The 19,067-nt window shown below is 44.4% G+C and overlaps 1 protein-coding gene across 2 annotated transcripts in view; it reads right to left on the reverse strand.

Moving 5' to 3' along the window:
- The window catches only part of LOC133349488 (6-phosphofructo-2-kinase/fructose-2,6-bisphosphatase-like), a 33,142-nt gene that overhangs the window by 9,681 nt on the left and 4,394 nt on the right, over window positions 1-19,067 (reverse strand). For both annotated transcript variants that reach the window (XM_061562985.1, XM_061562984.1), the window contains exons 2-10: window positions 9,864-9,989; window positions 8,627-8,723; window positions 7,790-7,856; window positions 6,804-6,878; window positions 3,844-3,900; window positions 3,589-3,710; window positions 2,485-2,692; window positions 1,282-1,428; window positions 472-576 (exon numbers count right to left, since the gene is read on the reverse strand). In XM_061562985.1, the coding sequence (XP_061418969.1) occupies window positions 472-576; window positions 1,282-1,428; window positions 2,485-2,692; window positions 3,589-3,710; window positions 3,844-3,900; window positions 6,804-6,878; window positions 7,790-7,856; window positions 8,627-8,723; window positions 9,864-9,989 (1,004 nt within the window). The remainder of the gene's footprint in view (window positions 1-471; window positions 577-1,281; window positions 1,429-2,484; window positions 2,693-3,588; window positions 3,711-3,843; window positions 3,901-6,803; window positions 6,879-7,789; window positions 7,857-8,626; window positions 8,724-9,863; window positions 9,990-19,067) is intronic.

Raw genomic sequence — 19,067 nt, forward strand, 5'->3', positions numbered from 1 at the left:
GCACGACTGGATAAGTAAACGTACGCAAGCGAACCTATCAGGTGTGGTCTTGTACACACTGCGTTCAATCTGCGGGTCGAAACAATTCTCCGTCTGCTTCGTCCCTCGCATTACTTCACTTTACAATTCCATCCTACAGCCTCTCTTTCCAAGCTCTCATGATAACCCAGCTCAATTCAAGAAACGGGTTAACTCTTATCTATTACAACTTTTATAGTGATGCGTGTTGGCTGGCCACATGGGCATGTGATCATCAACTGTGTTAAAAAAAAACATTACTCTTTTATTTATGTTTTCCTTTTTATCAGATTTTTGTCTTTTTCCTCAACCTTATGGCCGAGATATATCACTCGCCACTGATGTTAGCCTAGGTTGAGGAATCAAACTCTTGTTGATTCCTGACCACAATTCATCGTGCAATGTGCTCACCACTTCTGACGCTACCGTCCCCGCCCACGCAAATGCACCCACCTCCCCCTTGGGGTAGCGGTAGTGGAACTTGTCCTGGTCACGCATCGCGAATTCGTCAGGATGCGATGACTGAATCTCCTCGTATGTCATCTCCTCGCACACTCCCTGCCCCACGAACCGTGCGGGAAGAAAAAGCAACAACAGCTGCTGTTAAACGTGAAGCAGAATGTGAAATGGCCACAAACGCCACTGCATATTCATAATCAAGGTTTTTTTTTTTAGTTAGATTGTGTAAGTATGTGTTGTTAAAAAACTGAGCCAACAAAAGTGTTAAACTGGAAGAGAGAACAAGCAACACAAACAAAAGGTTAAAAAACACATTTATACCCAAAAAACCTTTAATATTAATAATATTGGTCGCGAAAGCGTACATGTCAAACGACTGCGTAAGTTTTCGCAGTTGTGCTCCATGGCTGTCCAATGAGCGCGCTTTCAAAAGTGCTTCTGTGGCCGTCTGGAAGGATCTTCCCTTCCGATATTAGGAAGCCACTGGAGCTATGCACTTTCAAATCTTAGACCGAAAACTAATTTCTTTACAACTGCTTTTTGAGCTTAGTTTGTTGTCCTGCCTCCGCACCTCCGATGAGCACGACTGGCAACAACATACATACATGGATATGTACGGCGCGTCAAGTTCAGCGCGATGTCTGACGTTTCATCCCACGTGCTGGGGAGCTTCCGTTCCAGAAGCTTCATTTCCAGAAGCTCCCAGCACGTGTTGGACGTCACGCGGTACAACCTGGAAACGCATAAACATGTCTCCCCCCCCCACCCCCCATTTCCAAATGGTTTTATCCGTGGAGAGCTTACGGCGTCAATCTCATTGAGGGCTTTCCACTGCTCGTAGGTGGTGTTCAGTGCCTCGGCTGTCTGGATGGTCCTCTTCATTTGGCTCGTCCACACCTTCAAGTCCTTGATGTTTTGTTCCGAAAGGAAGGAGCACAGCGCATGGGCGAACTGTGGAGATGAGGAGACCAAGAGAGACAGTAGATTGTTTTCTGTCATTGTTTTACTTACAGTGCAATGCAATAGCAAAGGGCGGATAATAAAAATCACGAGTATGATGGCACCCAGGAAGACAACTGTAATGAGACAGTGAAGCCGACGACGATGACGACGATGACGATGGTGCAGATGAAGGCAGTCAAAGTGATGACACTGGTCATGAAGATGATGATGAGAATGACCACAATGATGATAGTTGCAAGCACAATTACAGTGAAATTGAAGACATATAAATTGGGATATCAAGTCTGGTGGTGTTGAGGATGATGCCTTTGCCTATGATGATGACAATTGGCATGACAAAGACGGTTTTGATTGGGGTAATAACAAAGGCTATGATGAGGCTGTGAGCCCAACCTCCCGCCTTCTCTAAACTCAGGTGCACCGCGTTTCGGACTTATGTCCGTGGAGTTTCTGTACCGTGCCCTACGACGCGTTTTGTGCTCCGTACTGAGCTCCAACTGAAATGTAACATTATAGATTTTAAGTTTTCGTGACTGTGAGGATTCGCTCTTTGGTTTTTTCGGTAAAGTCACGTAGGTAAAAAATAAAAAATAATTAATTAAACTAAATTTTATCACGACGTTTCTGGCGCAACACAAGCGTCCTTCAGGTGGGGACAACGTAGCGAAAGCACAAACGCTTAAGTGTGTCTGAGAGATGGCTGTGACGAGGGATTATATAGTCGCGGGGCCTGGAGGGAGGGGGGCCATGGTAAGTGTGGGGGCGGGGTGTGGGCTGGGAGGCAAAGCTGCGACACCAAGGATGTGCTGGGAGGCAAAAGCCGAAACTGGTGCATTGTGATGTAGATGGAAGTAGATAAGCAAGCTAGGTTCTTTCTAGATTTGAAGTTTTTGTGACTGCAAAATGCAACAACAAAAAAACAATGGCCATGGTGTAAATTATGGTGACGGTAATCATTCCCACCACCATTATCATGATGAAAACGATAGCGATGATATTCCAAGTGGCGATGGTGACAAAGTCATCGTCGACGACGGTGCCCACCTGCTTGCCGCGATCGGCCAGTCCCAGGTCGCCCCCGATGCGGCCCTTGAGGTTGAGCTCGGACTCCCCGTGCCGACACAGGTAGATGGAGCGCGGCTGCACGTGGATGTTCATCAGGTAGTAGACGATGCGGCTCTGCACGTGGTCCTGCACGTGGTTCACCAAGAAGCCTCGGCCCACGTTGAAGATCTTGATGTACGACATCTCCCTGAGGACACACGGCAGGGGCAACGTCAAGGAAAGTTGATCATCGCAACGATGCACACCCCCCCCCCCACCCCCGACACTGTGTTGGGTTGTCCGACAGACGGAATATTTTACGAGTTTGAACTTCAGCATCCGCCGTCCATCCTGAAGTCCCTCTACAAAACGTGGCTTTCAACCGTCTCTGGGTTTTGCAAGTTTTCGGGTTAATAAGTAATTTGCCTGTTGGGGCTGAAGAGGCATTAAGTGATGTAGGCACATTGCCAATTGTATTCGGCGTTAAGTCACTCTCTGTTCTTGAATGCGAGTGCCCGAAAAATTAGCTTCTTCAATATAGTCAGCGAATACTAAAATTGGTCGTGAATTTTTTGCCCATATGATGTTGAAGACAAATTAATATCAGCCTTTATTGTTCAGTCATGAGAATCCACTGATTATTTTGTGTAACGTTTCTAAACGCCCCTCATCACTGTCACAATAAAAAAATAAAATCACAAAACAACCTGAACATAACACCAATGACATAATGGTATTACTGCTATTACTCTCCACGAGTCCGGCGACCAAGGGGAAGGACCTAAGAGCAGATGGTGGGAGACTGTCAGCAGCACACACCTGGGAGGTCAAGCGTCTCCTGTGCAGTAGCTGCCGAGACCTGGCCAAGGGTAGAAAGCGTTGTTGGCAACGAGGTGTGGAGGCATCGACGGCTTAGGCCATGGTCCATGAAGGATGACATCATAATATTTTACTATTATTAGGAGAGATTATTTCTCCAACTGCTGCGACAGAAGGCCAGTGTCTGGGTCAAGTGAGCCGCAAATCGCTGCCTGGCCAGACGAGCGATGCAGGAGGCTAGAAAGGGCATGGGGAGGGGGGAAGCTTGGAGCAGTGATGACCTACCTATCCCAGGTGTCGTCCAGAGGCTGGTAAGTCTCCTTGTAGCACTCGATACGCTTCATGAAGTCCACGGTGGCGTCGTCCTTGTTGCAGTCCTTGTAGTCGGGGCTGCTCACCTTCACCTCCTGCAAGGAGGGTGTCGAGTCACAGGAAATATGGACTTCACTCATCCCTTCGTCGGCAGGTAAGACGGTTGTAGAGATGCTTGTATGCAAGTCATAAAATATTGTCAGACTGCGTTCGATTCACTTCACGTACGGTGATGCTGGTGGCAATGACGTCAGGGTCGTCACATAGGGACTCCACGAAGAACACCTGAAATGTACAATCATACATGACACAGCTAAAACATATATATATACGTTGATATATATGCAACACCACGGGTAATAATTATTACGACAATTATACTTATTTACCCAAGAAAGCCTCAGGAGGGTCCTGCCAAGATTTTGCAGGAGGGAGCCATGATTGCTAAATATTATTACAAGTGAATAATTGCGGGAATTTTTTTCAAATTTAGAAAATTTGGACCACGATGCCAGCACACAATGGCCTACTCTGGCGAATGACATCACTGAATCGTTTAACGTCAACTGCACCGCAGAAGACACGTATTTTTTGCCATTACACCCACAGTATTAACCAGGGCAGCCTCTGAATTCGAAACCGTGAACCTCTGCAATGTGCGGAGAACGCGCCACCACTAGACCAATATTAGGGTTTATGAGATTAGTGATAAAAACATTCTTCAGTAAAGGGTTTCATTTGTATTTGTCAACAATGACTATGAGAAGATGGACATCAACCAAGCATGAAGACAAGGACGCCTTCACACCAACACCCAAACACGAGTGACTATGACGAGACAAATTTAATGAGTTTGAATGAAGACACAGACTGAGATAATTTAGTAAAATTATTAGAGACCGCTGTGCACCGAGGAAGACCAAACATTGTAATTGGCTATATTTATTTATATACAAAGATTGAGTTCAATTTTTCGATTTAAAGCTTTCGTGACTGCAGGGATTCATCTTCTTGGTTCTTTCGGTAAAGTCACGTAGAAGGAAAATAATAAAATAATAATAATAAAACATAATAAAATAATTCTCACGACGTTTCGGCCACAACGCAAGCAGCCGTCCTCAGGTGAAGAACAGGTCTGTCGATAGACAGATTTTTTTTATATTTTATTATTTCCATTCTACGTGACTTTACCGAAAGAACCAAGAAGATTGAGTTCACTTACTGGCTGACTTGATAATATCTGGTGGAGGGGTAATAATTGTTTCACCATCACCCCAACATTTAGTAAGCAAACGTGGACTACATGCTTTATTGCTTTCGGTCACGTAGACTGTGATAATTACTTTCATAACAAATGATGACTAAACTAGTACTTATTAATGCCCAACGCTCAGAAATAAATATTTTTTGTAATAATGCAATCGTGATGTACAAATCAGAGGGCCCACAGTCAAAGCAAATTCTGAATGAACTAATTCAGATTAGCAACAATGGACTATAACCGGAGAGGTAGGATTACGTTGAATGCAACCCAGATTAGCCAGCCATGCCTGCTTGCAGTTTACAATTACGTCGCAACAACAAAGATGAACAAAAACAAAAAAATCCAATTTCGTCACACACGTATTGTTTTTTTGTTACGTAAGTGAAGCAATTATTTGAAGGAAACCACGACTCGACCTCTTGGGGTGTTGCCCCTGGTGCAAATGCAAATCCACACCGTCCTTAAAAGGACAGGAACACTCTGTGAAATGCGGAGCTGGCCAATTTGATTTGCGTTTAAAGCGTTCACGACTTAATTTCCACGTGGTTAGGATTCCTCTCGTTTTCCCCGAGCCCGGGGCTATTTACAAAATCCTGGGATTTCCAGCTTCGGGTGGCCGAGTTGTTTAAATGGCGAATTCTTGTTATTGTATCCAATCTTAATGAATTACGCCCTTCCCTGCCCTATGTCCCCCCCCCCCCCAAGGGCGGTAATCCTGATAATCAACCAAAAAGAAACCCACCACCCAATGCGTTTCTCTAGCAGTAAGACAAGCCGGGCAGGATTTTTGGCTGATTTTATCTCTTAAAGGTGGTGGCTGTACAGAGGTTTATTTCCACCGTCATTACAAAATAATCATCACCGTAATAGATAAGCATTCGGTGCATTAAATGCATTGACACGTGTGATAATTTCAAGCGCTTGATTTTGGCGTAAAAACCAATACAATGCTATTGTAATACCATTTTATTATGGAGACCATTGATGATTTCTGTAGCGGAACATTTTGGGCCGTGAGGCTAAAAAACCGCCACTGCATCTCCATGTAAATACATCACGTATTTCAGTCAATCAACCCACTGGCCATCCGAACTTAAGTTAACCAGCCGCATGCATTTAATCACGCAAAACCCTGCCAATGAGCCCTGCAAGAGGTGTATTGCAGCCAAGTAAAGTACAAAAGCAGATTTAACACGATTGCTTTTGTTCAGTCATTGGTGACAAGGCTGAGAACATCGACGTGCTGCACTTAATCACGGGCGGCTGAAACCTGGATGTGGAGCCAGGATCTCAGCGGCACCAGTTCAGTACTCCTCACCTCTGAGCCAACCTGCCCCCTCAGCAACGCATTTGTGAATCCAACAGCAGGTATTTTATTACCTCCCTCGCATGCATGATATTACTCTGCATCGGGGCTCCGCACACATGCCAGTGATCAAATTCATTGGTCAAACAGTCCAAATTTGGACCATCCGGAACATGAACCTTGAGACTCAAAGGCTTTTTACGGTAAAACTAGCAACCCACACGTCATTTGGACATGGCCATCCACCCATTCCTCCCTTCAGCCCAGCCAGCACACCTTTTTTAATATAGTATGATAGTAGGATAGAAGCCTGCATGTCCTTTAGATGTGACCATCCATTCATCAGACTCTCCCAGTATGATAAAGGGTGTTGTTATCGTTATTTCTAGATTTGAAGCTTTCGTGACTGCAATGATTCATACTCTTAGTTCTTTCGGTAAAGTCACGTAGGTAAAAAATAAAATAAAAATTACTATTATTTAATTTATTTATTTATTTTAATTTCATTTTTTACCTACGTGACTTTACCGAAAGAAATAGTTATCGTTATTGTTAGCTTCCGCATTGGTGCGAGAATCTTGCAAGCACTGCCGAAGGGGCTCTGCGGTCTGGCCGTACCTTGTAGCAGTTCTCGTTGCAAAAGTTGGTGATGAGCTCTCTGCGCTCACGTGTCGTATTTGTGGCGTCGAACACCTGCGGGGCCAGAACACAAAGGTTGCACGCGAGAGGCTCGCATTGCTTTTCCACTTTCATTCTCCTCGTACCATTTCAGATACTTCATACCCGCACATTTGTCATCTGTGACAAAAGCAGACCTTGGAAGCAAAGCAAGGTTTGGGCCCTAGCTGGGATAACGCTGCGATGAAGGACCTCGTGTTTACATTCTATGGGATTGTGGGCAGCAGAGGGATGGGATTTTTTGCAATGTACTTCCACGCTAAGACTTCTGTGCATCATGTCCGCTTCCCAGAACCAGCACTGACCGACCAAGATGGTGAAGTATGGTTAAATAACACCCACGACCTGCACTGCACGGGGAGGGGCCCCTAATCCAGCAGTAGAGTGTATATATTTGTTACAGATATGATACAACAATTGTACAAAGCAACTTTAAGGAGGCCAAGGATGTCAGGAGAAGTATTGCATGGAGCAGAGTAGGGTTTTGATGAAGTTCTGATGAACAACACGAACCTATTCTGGTGAGCAGGGAGGTCAACTTTAATGTTTTTATCGGCGAATGAGGCACAAATAATGGATTATGAGGTATACATCAAGGAGATGCATTTTAACAAAGTAAATTTAAAAAAATCGTCTCCCTTTGAACACATCGAAGATAATATGACATTATTGGAACTACGTATTACACAACTTGGAAGTTCAGAATAGAACATGGCAAGAGGGTACTGTAGATGTGATTATGGGTGGGCACCCGTTATCAGGAGGTCGACACAGGCAGTGAAGCGGAACCCAGTAATATTCTGGGCCTACTGTTCCACAATACAAGGAATTAACTACGTATAAAAAATTAGACAAAGAGGCTCCACCGAGAATGTCAAAGAGTTAATGTGCTCTGGCGAATGATCCTTTGGGTTGCGTGCACTCACCGCAACTTGCCCGCCTTCGTCCTTCAGATACTTGTGGAGGTCTTCCAAGGCAACTAGGGCACAATGTCTGTGCGAAGAAACACAATACTTCACTGAGAGAGGCCTCGCCAATTAGATCCAACGTTATGCCTGATAAGACTGCTGGACAGGTGCTGTTAGCGAGATTCCATTAAGGCAGGCAAACCGGTTGACAAGCATGGGGGATATAGTGGCACTGTTTTCTCGGCCACCTTTGTCTCACCAGTGCTGATTTTTAAAACGCACAGTGCACCGTGGGCACAATGCGATTTCTATTTTCTTCATTGCTGTGCATTATTTTGTTTTGCTTTTCTCACTTTGGTGACCCAGGTTGCTCTTGCGCATATTACTATCCTGGGTCTCTCGAATTCTCAACTGGTCAAAACAAAGTCAACTTGATTTCATAGGCATGTCAAATATTTGACGATTAAGCAGTCCTTAAATTTGATGAATCGCCTCAATTTAACCTATTTTACACGTTTTCATTTAACTCACTCCGTCTGTTGTTGTTGTCGTTGTTGTATCCTCAAATCTTGTAACTCAATTTTTACCCACTTCCCAATGTGGTATCGACTGCAAACTTGGTATACTTATGTCATACTGATGACAATACTATATTCTATCATAATAATAAATACACATGCCGTGTTAATCAGAAAACCCCATTCTCAAGAGCACTTCTGTTAATTTAAAGCACCGATATCATGTGCTTTTTGTAATAACCTCTGCCTGCGCCACAGAGCAAACTTTTTCCCGTAAGATTAAGGCCAAAGGGTCACTTCTCCACCGTGACTCATAGCGAACAGTCTAGTCACTTACTTTCTGATCTTCATGGCTTCCTCATTGTCTGGCCGGAAGAACTGGTACGATTTGTAGAGCTGCGTGGCTTCCCTGCGGTACTGCCCAACATTGAACGCTAAAAAACAAAGACGCGCACACACACGCACGTACTTAATGCTGCGAGTGTATTAACCAAAAACATGCACCCCGTGGGCTTCACAGTGGACGTCAGAGATCCCGTGATGTCAATGTGTGCCTGCGTTGTAGTGCAAATTTGAAAATGTATCCGCAAATTACTACATTGAAAAAGATTCGTGATAGTCAGCGAGGCTTTCTTGGGTAAACAAGCATCCTAATATGCACTGAATGGTGCATATGGCACACGTTTGAACCTACCAAAGGTTTATTGGGCAAGTCACAGTTGTTTTTATTTTACAAATATCCAGTTTGCATTGTATGCAAAACAACAAGTCAACATTAAAAGTTAATGTGATTTAACTTATTGCACTAGGCAGTGTGAATTGTCCAAGTCCAAAACAAATGCACGTGTGTTTTACTCATCATTAGAAAACATAACGGCAAGACATTGAGAATGGATTAGTATGTGCACATATACCTACATCAATTCCACATTTAATTTCAGTGTGATTGACCTTTAACCTAGAACCTCACTCTACATATTCCAATGTGTACATGTACATTCCTTTTGTCAATCTACTGCTGGATGAGGGTCTCCCCATGCCGTACGTTTTGTGTGGAGGTTATTTGACTTGACCAGACTTCACCACGTAGGTCAGTGCAGGTTGGAGGTGGGGAATACAGATGTGGGAGCATAGCACAGCACAACTATGGAGTTTGCTGCGCTGCCCCTCTGTTGACAAAGTAGCCCAGCAGCAGCTTACAACTGCTGCTGTATGCACGGTGGTCGCCCATCCAAGCACTATCCAGGCTCAAATACCTGCTTAGCTTCGCAATATTCCACTAGAATATGGAAATTACAAAAAATGTAATGTCATAAGCTAAACCTTTAAATTAATACAATTCATGCATTCATTTTAAATAATTACACAAAAAAACTTAGATTAAATTATCGCTCCCAAATAATAAAATTTGTCATTTAGAAAAGTATGTTTTTGTATGTTGCCGAGTGTGCCTTTTGATTTAATTACACTGCATACTATGTTTTAGCCACAAAAGCCCCTGTGTAGCACAGCCCAATGTCAATGTTCCCACGGCCTGTGTGGCAGATCTCAAGCCAAGAGGGCCTCAATCATACCTTTGGTGGGAATGCCAACCCAGTTGAGGTAGCGCGACAGCTTCTTGGACATGTAGGTCTTGCCACGGGCAGGCAGCCCAACCATGACTATCACGGTCGGGGAGTTTGTGAGGCGTGGAACGCACGCTGCCAAGCAAAGAGAGACAAAAAACACAACGATTCAAATTCAGGTTTTCAATGGACACAAAGGCATAGAGAGACCATTTTACTTTTACAGCCTCGAATACGGGGCGATAATATTGATGATGATGACGACGATGGTGCTGGTGATACTGACAGTGATGCTGATGATGGTAGTGGTGATCATGATGGTGTTGATGGTGTTGATGATGGTGGTGCTGATGATGGTGCCAAGCAAAGAGAGACAGCAAAACACAATGATTCAAACACAGCTTTTCAACCGACACAGAATGGCACAGAGACCATTTTACTTTTACAGTCCCGAATACGGGGCGACGTCTATTCCTAACAGCTCTTGCATCTGTCCCGGAAACTGCCAAGAAAACTGAAGCGTGTCCAAGAAAATGCTTAACAAATTAATTTAACCCTAAGAATGCAGGCTGGGGTCAAAAAGACCCAGGCACAATATCTCTGGTTTACATGTTACAGTGCTCTCACACGACCTCACGCTTGACATTTAATACCACGATACATCAGAATCTTTATTTAGGCTGGAGGAATCCGATGAGCTATGAAGCTCTTTTTTCACAGTTGTCCAGTATAGGCAGGTCAGCAAGTTACAACAGCATAAAAATTGCCACGAAAATGTAGCAATAAGTTATTTTTCACACGCAAGTAAAGTATACCGTATGTCACCGATTATACGGGACTTTCACACGACATGACTGGAACGGTGTACAGTATTTAAGGGCTGCTGCACCTTAAGGTTAACGGATAAAGGCTGTGTTCAATGTGTTGTGTATCAAGTTGCTGCTTACATAAAGTTAATTGTTAATAAAAAATATAAGTTTGGTTTTTGGCCACAGACCATTGAACGTTGACAGCATAAAGCTATGTGTAGATGTTTTTACCGTCATTGTTCAATGCGTGTTGTTCAGCAAGTCACAAAAACTCTGCGCCACCAAAATACTTAAACGGCTAATATGTAAATGGTTGACAATTATGAAGACAATGATAATTACCAAGGATAATGGAGATCTCAGTGTGTAGGGAAAACATACGGGTGCCGGGGAGTTCACTTAAGTTTAGTGCGAGGCTGCCGATCGCTCACGCTTGTAAACAGCCTGCAGAAAGGGCAGCGCCTTGCTCCCTTCGGAGAAACCCGCAGAATGTCCTGGCCTCATGATAAATGAAGACCAGACTGGACAGGTTTGGAACACACCAGGGCAGTCTCTGGTTTCTTTATTTCAACCCCTGTTGACGCCACAGTACCCTCTCCACGAGAGCCCCCCTCCACACGAGCCCCCCTCCACACGAGCCCATGACAAGAAGATTCACCACTGTTGCGTTCGATTACATCACAGCTTCCGTTGGGAAGAGGCAGACCTTTGGGCTTCACAATTTCACAGCAGCAGATCCTTCGCCTTTATCCATTTATGAAGACGATAATACTAATACATATCTACAGTCGTTTGGGAGTCCTCCCTATGCAATGTTTAATTTTAAAAAATGGTCAGTTTTAATTGTATATTTTTAGTGATTTGTTTACCTTTTCTATAATTTGCACTCCTATCATATTTTTGTTCAGCGTTTGTTGTTGTAACATTCTCACCCGCCTCGACTGGACATCTGTGAAAAACAGCTTCATAGCGCACCGATTCCTCCAGTATAAGTACATATTATGATTGTGGTGTCTTTTTTGGACCACACCTCACCATGCTGGCCAGTGCGGGTTGGCAAAATTGAGGGGCGTCCTTGAAATAAAAACCTGATAACCCACAAAATCTCACTGTCCATAAAACAGGCTTTTGTCGAGTCGACATAATAGGTTGACAAAACCAGTTCACTTTTTACGTTCACCGCGTGGCCACCAGTGGGGAGATGATGATCTACAATATTATATTATTGTGTTCCGATCAAGTCAGCACGGGTTATCTTAAAAAAGGTACCTTCCGTATATGATTTATCAGCCTTTTTTGAGGACATGAATAAATGATAACAGGGCATATATACATGTGCAGGACATTAACAGACAATGATATTCAGCCCAGTGTAGGATCAAGAGGGGACTGCACACACCAAAATACACACAGCGCTGTGAGCAGCAACAATTTATAACCGCACTAGGGCTACTACCATACCTTCAAGGACTTTAATTATCTCTCTCAATCATTTGACAAATTGCGCAAACCAGGGTCATGCAAAATAATACAATTTCCCAAGTAGCCGATTCTCATCTCAACCATTATCAATAGCGTGGGGAAACCAGCGGCTAATGTTAACACACACTTGTTAAGTTGGTCTTTGTGTCATAATCAGTGTAGAGGACATACACACAGTAGCCTGCACTGTCACACAGATGACTTCAGCAAGAAACAGCTGTCTAGATTACATAAAACAACTGTGATGATCAGCAAGGTCAGACTTTTGAAGATAATATCTTCAACTACGCTTGAATGAAAGTCAAGATGTCTTATCATCGTGTCTGTAATATTGCTCAACTTACTCGGTCGGCCGGCTACAAAAAAAAACTCGTTCCAACAGGTCTGTTCGGACATTCCATTCAGTTGCGATCTTGGCCAAATTTCTTTTGGGCGCATAGCGAGACGCTGTGACGTCATTCAGACATTGGTTTAACGTCAGATAACTAATTAGCTTTATGCCATTTTAATCACGCGTAATAATAAGCAGCGTTTGCCTAATCTACTCAAACCTGGTGTACACAGTTCTGTATACTCTGGCACACAAATACAATTGGAAATAAGTAATATTTAAAAATACTATTTTTAATACCACGTTGGAAGTGGGTTAAAATTGAGTTACAAGATTTGAGGATACGACAACTGCAACAGACAGCGAGTTGAATAAAAGCGTGTAAAAATAAAATGGAACGCAAACAACGTGCATGCATTATCATTTATGGCACCAGATTGAACTTCACGCTCATAATGCCATTCAGATTACTGAAGAGCTGGCACATTCACGCTCAAGTTGCATAACATCTACACTCATGCCAGCCACGTAACCATCAGGTACACAGGTGGTGCAAATGCACCAGGCCTCAAGGGTTCAGCGGGGTCGAGGCACCAGACTACGAAGAGCAGGGGAGGGGAGGTAGGGGGGAGGAATTGGATACAGCCCACCCCAACCCTCTTTTTATTCCTTGTACCAACCGTCCATGCCAACCAGACGTCCATGCCAACCAGACGATGCCACTGATCTCCTGTACTGGCACTCATCACCGACCAATAGGACACTGAATGACTCCTCACTGCTCAACAGTTGGAAAAATAAAGACGACAATGCAACACTGTGCTTGCTTAACCACCGTCTATCCAAAAAACGAGTGCGCAAAGGAATCAATGTGGTCGCTTAGTTTTCTTTAAAAAAATGAACTTTCCAAAGCGATTTAACCCATTTTATTAAGAAAGTCCGTGACCAAATCGCGCAGAATGCATCCGATTTTAGCATATCTCGTAAACTAATCAGCGTTGAGCCTGGCTAGTGCCTAACACCTATTAAGCATTGCGGTGACGTGTCCACTGTTGTGGGTAGCACAGGGTAGTGTAGCAATACCAATTGTTGTACTGTACTTCTATGCTCCCACGTGCCTGTCCCCGGCGTCCACCCACCCTCACTGACCAGCATGGTGAACTACGATCAAAATAACCCACAAAACGCACGGCGTGGGTTGGCCCTCATTCAGCAGCGGAATGACAAAAGGCTTTACAGGCACATTCATTAAGAATTTCTGACACTTAACCACAGCAAGACAATTCATTATATCCTGGCAGAGTGTCTGGCCTCAGCTATAAAGAAATGCTGCTGTTTGAATAATAAAAACACATTTGCATGTTCACTGAGATGTGAAATCCGTCCAATATACTGCAGTTAATGAACAGTATAACACATTCATATTATCTGGAAATCAGATGCAGTGAGCAATGTATAAAGGAAAGAGACGTCTGCTTATCTATTTTGTTACTTAAAACAAATTACTTGGCGATACTGTTTGGTAGTGATGCACAAGCACAGATAGCAATAACCAACGAATTCGTCAATCACACTGCATTAAACAGAACGAATAGGCAACGTTTTGAGCAGTGGTCCTTATTCACAGCGCAAGTATCTATCTCTCTCTGCTGTGCCTTAATAAGGGCCACTCGGCCATTGCCTACACCGCTTGTCATTGACACCGTACTCATTTTATCAGCTCTGGCGAGAAGGTGGAGTTGACCCCCGGACAGAATTTGAACTTGCGACCTTCGGAATGCCAGCCACAGGCTGTAACTGGTAATGCCACCCAGCAAGACGGACGTTCCCTTCATTACCTAAGGGGACACTGCAACCCGATCACAGGCACATAGCAGGCTGCTTTACCGAAGGGCTGTTCTATAAACGCCCACTGGCCATGCGACGAACCCTCCAGTGAGTAAAAACAGGAAACCCGAGAGGGGCTTGTGGAATCTGGATCTAGCCGACCCGTCTTCTGCTGGGGCCAGACGCAGCTGAACGGCAAAGTCAAGTGCGAGCGACGCAACGTCTAACGGAACAGAAATCGGTCTCTAGAGAGCAGTGCATATTGTCCTCCACAGTTGAGCATCTCACAACTCTGTTCCTTGTGACCCACCGGACGAGCGAACTGTGTTGCCGAGAGAACCAATTCACCCCCTTTCCGAATACAAATTACGTTGTCCGATGAGCCTAATGGTTACTCAACATCCATAACAGGTGCTTTTGGGTTAGATCGCATAAATATAAATGTCATTACACCAGCCACCACCAGACACAGCCAATTAGTAAAGTTTGTCATGTAAACAAAAAATGCCAATTCGTTACTAGTGGAGTGGGTTCAAACTGACTCTTGGAGGCCACACATTTATTAGTACCAACACACACGAACACGAAGGGGTAACTGCCCCTTCACCAGATAACAACCCATGGTGGTGGTCCACCAGGCTAACTACACTAATTACACTTGGAGTAGCTACAATGGACGGGACCCCAGCTTGGGTCCAGGTCCACGTGTTGAGGACTCTTCTTGGACGTTGGACGTGGAACATCGATTCTTCAGGATGACAGCAGCAGCCGGTGCCGCTGAGGGCTCCGGCTTATCACCTGTGTAGCGGGGCTCGCTCCGCCCATAGCCATGCCCACCTTCTCCAATACCTCTAGAAGGATCTCCACCTGGACACGTGATCACCCCAGCCCCCCTTTGGGGGTCCCCGGGTAGATACCTCCGGGTCACGTGTCCTCCGGATTCAACCATAGTTCCATGGCCCCCTTGTAACCCCGTACCGTGCTCGGCACTCTCGCCCTCTATCCTGTAAGGGCTGGCACTGCACGCAGAGCGTGGTGCCATCCGTCAATGTCAGTCAGTGCTCACCGAGCCCCGCTAGGGCCGGTGCTGCATCCATCTTCAGTGGTGTCTGCGATGTCGATACATCACGCGCCGTGCCTCTCCCAGGCCGGCTTCACACAGTGACATCCAACGATGTCATTACACGAGTACAGCACACCGGTGTGTTGGAGAGTAAACGCACAACATTTACAATTCGAGTACGAGGTTTTGCCGGTAATTACAACCAGCCTCATCAGGCGACAGCTAGAGACGCCTACATGTTAAACTGGTTACTAAACATGTCCCGTGCGACAGAGGATTGTTTAAATTAAAACAGAATGTGTGGTGTGTGTGTCCCATGGTAACAAAGGACACACACGTAGAAGAAGTGGCAGCGTAGTGGTTAGCACACTGCACTATGAACCTGATGTCCCAAGTTGAATTTGTGACAATGGATAAAATCAGTACCGATTATCTGACAGGCCCTGGGCCTCCCCCCCAAGGTCAATTCAACCATAAACTAGGAACATGGCACAGTGTGTCAACATCAGCACTGGGGAGACAAAGGAGGCCGGACGTGTTCCTGGCCACACCACGCCTTTGTGTGTCGTGCCGGCCTTCGTAGGTGCTCACTAACAGCAGTTGCCCCAACAGTTTGTGAAACTCTGAAATGCCAAGTACTAAGTGCATATAACTTGACCCAGTTACTCCCTAATCGATCACACAAATCAATTGCTGCACACGTCAGTGGAGCAAGTGTCAATCGAGTTCAAGTCACTCAATTTGATCATCTTCTGTACCCGCTGGCCAAGCTCAAAACAGAATCAATCTGAAGTGCACGTTGTAAGCGGAGACTGGAAACAAACGGAAGGGCTACACAAAGGGCTGAATCAGCTCAGTAGAGTCAACAGGCCCGAGTATTGGGAGGTTAGGTGGGCTAATAAGAGTCCGATTGACTAATGCTGAGTTACACAAGGCTGTCCCATAAATAAGACACTTGGGAGACTGCTACAGCACATGCTGAACTATCAACATATTGATAATGTAATTTACTCGTAGTAATGTGCCGTATTTACTAAGGAAAGCCTTACCGAGTCAAGACTCATTTTCCAGAGGGGACTGCGTAGTGCCGCTGTGGTTGGGCATTGCGACATGAACTCTGCAACCCGAGTTCTATTCCCCGGCCATGGCTAACATCAGGGGCAAGTGATATCTCAGCCTAACTTGGGCCATCCCTTCAAGTTTATTTGTTTAAACCTCTAAGAACTCAAGAAAACATGATCATATTAATTGCAAGTGTGACCTAGGTCACCAAATTGATAAAAATTAAATCAAATATAATCAGCATTGTACAGAAATTTGACCGAACGGTAGCGCACATTGTGAACCACTGCCAGCATTCAGTCTCACCTGGAGCCATCACGTGGATTTCAAACTGGGGATAGAGATCTTTGAGTTACTATGCACCAAGCCATACCCAAGAAGAAGTACAGTATTACATCTTCTTGGTTCTTTCGGTAAAGTCACGTAGAAGGGAAATAATAAAATAATAAAAATAAAACATAATAAAATACAATTCTCACGACGTTTCGGCCACAACGCAAGCAGCCGTCCTCAGGTGAAGAACAGGTCTGTCGGAAAGACAGCGTCCGAATCGAAATACAGTATTACAATGATGCAAAGAGAAACTGAACCTGCACTGAACAGCATGGTGACCAACACGGCATGGGAAGGCCCTCATCCAGCAGTGGGTTAACAAAGTGATGTGCACTGAATGGGCACTCTGCGGACGTTGGTACCTTTCCACAGTCACTCATGAAGACCCTGTGACGTTGCACGAGCACTGGGGCATAGGTGACAGGGTACAGATAATACAGCGATCTCGGTCAATATGGGACATTCCCTAAATCTTACCTGTCGCTATCTAAATCGGCCTTTGATAACACTGCACTGTATCATCTTGTGCCAATTATTTCAACGATGTGTTAATATCGTGGTGCCTAAGCCTGGTACTCTGAGCTCTTAAAAATCTACATATGCCAAAGTTCACAGTTCACCGATATCTTAGTTTTTTTTATATGTTTTATCATCTCAGTTGAACAGACCCAAAGGCCCAAATGCCAAGTGGCCAGCAACAAAAAAGCACATCTGAAGGTATAAAAGTTAATATGTTTTTTAATTAAGAAACGTTGTACATAAGAACTTGGAAAAAAATATATGATGGGATGGGAACAATAATGTTGAGCAGTGCAAGGGAATAAGCAGAAAGAAAAGTGTTGTAACCAGGAGTGTGATAGTTGTCCACAATGTGTGGAGTGAAACATTCAGCCTGGTAGTATGTATGCAGAACTTATCGTGCACCGTTCGTAGCCAACCATGCCAAACGGAGCTGCGTAGACCAAGTCCTCAACAGGGGGAAGAGGAATCAATAAATTAAGTTGATGTGAAATCTTCTCCCTAGCCCATGCTCCCGCTACTCCTTGCCCCTGCCACCCGGCTACGACCAGGCCTACCACAACACCTCCTTGAATTCTCCCCAACTTTTCCCTATCACAATAACTACACCACCAGATTTGACTAACCTCCACCCTTCATTTTAACCACTATCATCTTACATACCATTTTATAATGGTTGTCAATCGCCTTGGAATGAGGCGCTATGTAAATCTGTATTAAGAAGGTAGTAATCCTGATTTGAAGCTTTCGTGACTGCAGGAATCCATACACTTAGGTTCTTTCGGTAACGTCACGTAGGTATAATATAAAATAAATAACCAAAGAGTAAAGAAGGTAGTAGCGATAGAAGAGTGATACAGAGACAACGGACCACCGGTGAGCAAGCGAGTGCTGGCTCATCGATCCACTCGACGTTGAACGCTATTTTTAAATCCTTTATATTAAGTTCACTTGCTTGCTTGCGCGCTTATGATCGTGCAAATATTTCGGTCGTTTTTTAACCAACTTCCCGTGATCCAATCGAGCTGACATTTTGCACACAGACTCGTTGTACGTGACAATTTATTTTCGTGAAAACATTTTTCCAAAAATTTCCACTTTTTAGGGAAAAAAAGTCATATTTAATTTAAAATACCAATGTGATAAAAATGAAACTCTTACTCAAGAAAAACAAATGAATAATAAAATAAAACCGATGCCACGCATATAAAGGATTTATAGTGAAAAACTTTGTTTTTACGGGTTAATTTTTATCGACGAAACCGACAATCACAGGCAAGAATTGGTGCCGAATTACCGGCGGGGAAACTTTGTAACAAGAGAGTCCCTCCCAGGTGAAGGGTGGTGAGGAAGGAACGCCGTTACATGGTACACGGTGTACAATACAAAACATTTTAAAAGGTCCACGAGGCATTAAATCAATGCCAAAGCAAGTGACCGAAACACACTGTGACCGGGTTACCAATTGGGCAAGTGATATCTGGCAAACCTGCTCTAATCAGTAACAATCGGAATGTTACTAGCCCACCTATTAAAATAGCTGTGTGCGCTTTTATGGACACATCACCTTGTGCCTGCGATCGAATCTACCTTCAGCCCGACTACGCTGAAACACAGAAGCTAAGGAAGGCTGGGCCCTGGTTCGTGGTTAGTGCTTGGATGGGTGACCACCAATGCATACCCTGCATTGTAGGTGAATTGCTGAGGTTTGTCCATGTGCACAGGTTTGAGTGTTATGTCTTTGCACACACGGGCCTTCTCCATTTGCCCTGGGTTTTCTACCACAT

Source organism: Lethenteron reissneri, chromosome 30 (assembly GCF_015708825.2).
Source record: "Lethenteron reissneri isolate LAM-NWPU_2019-01 chromosome 30, ASM1570882v1, whole genome shotgun sequence".
In the NCBI taxonomy this organism is placed as follows: Eukaryota; Metazoa; Chordata; class Hyperoartia; order Petromyzontiformes; family Petromyzontidae; genus Lethenteron; species Lethenteron reissneri.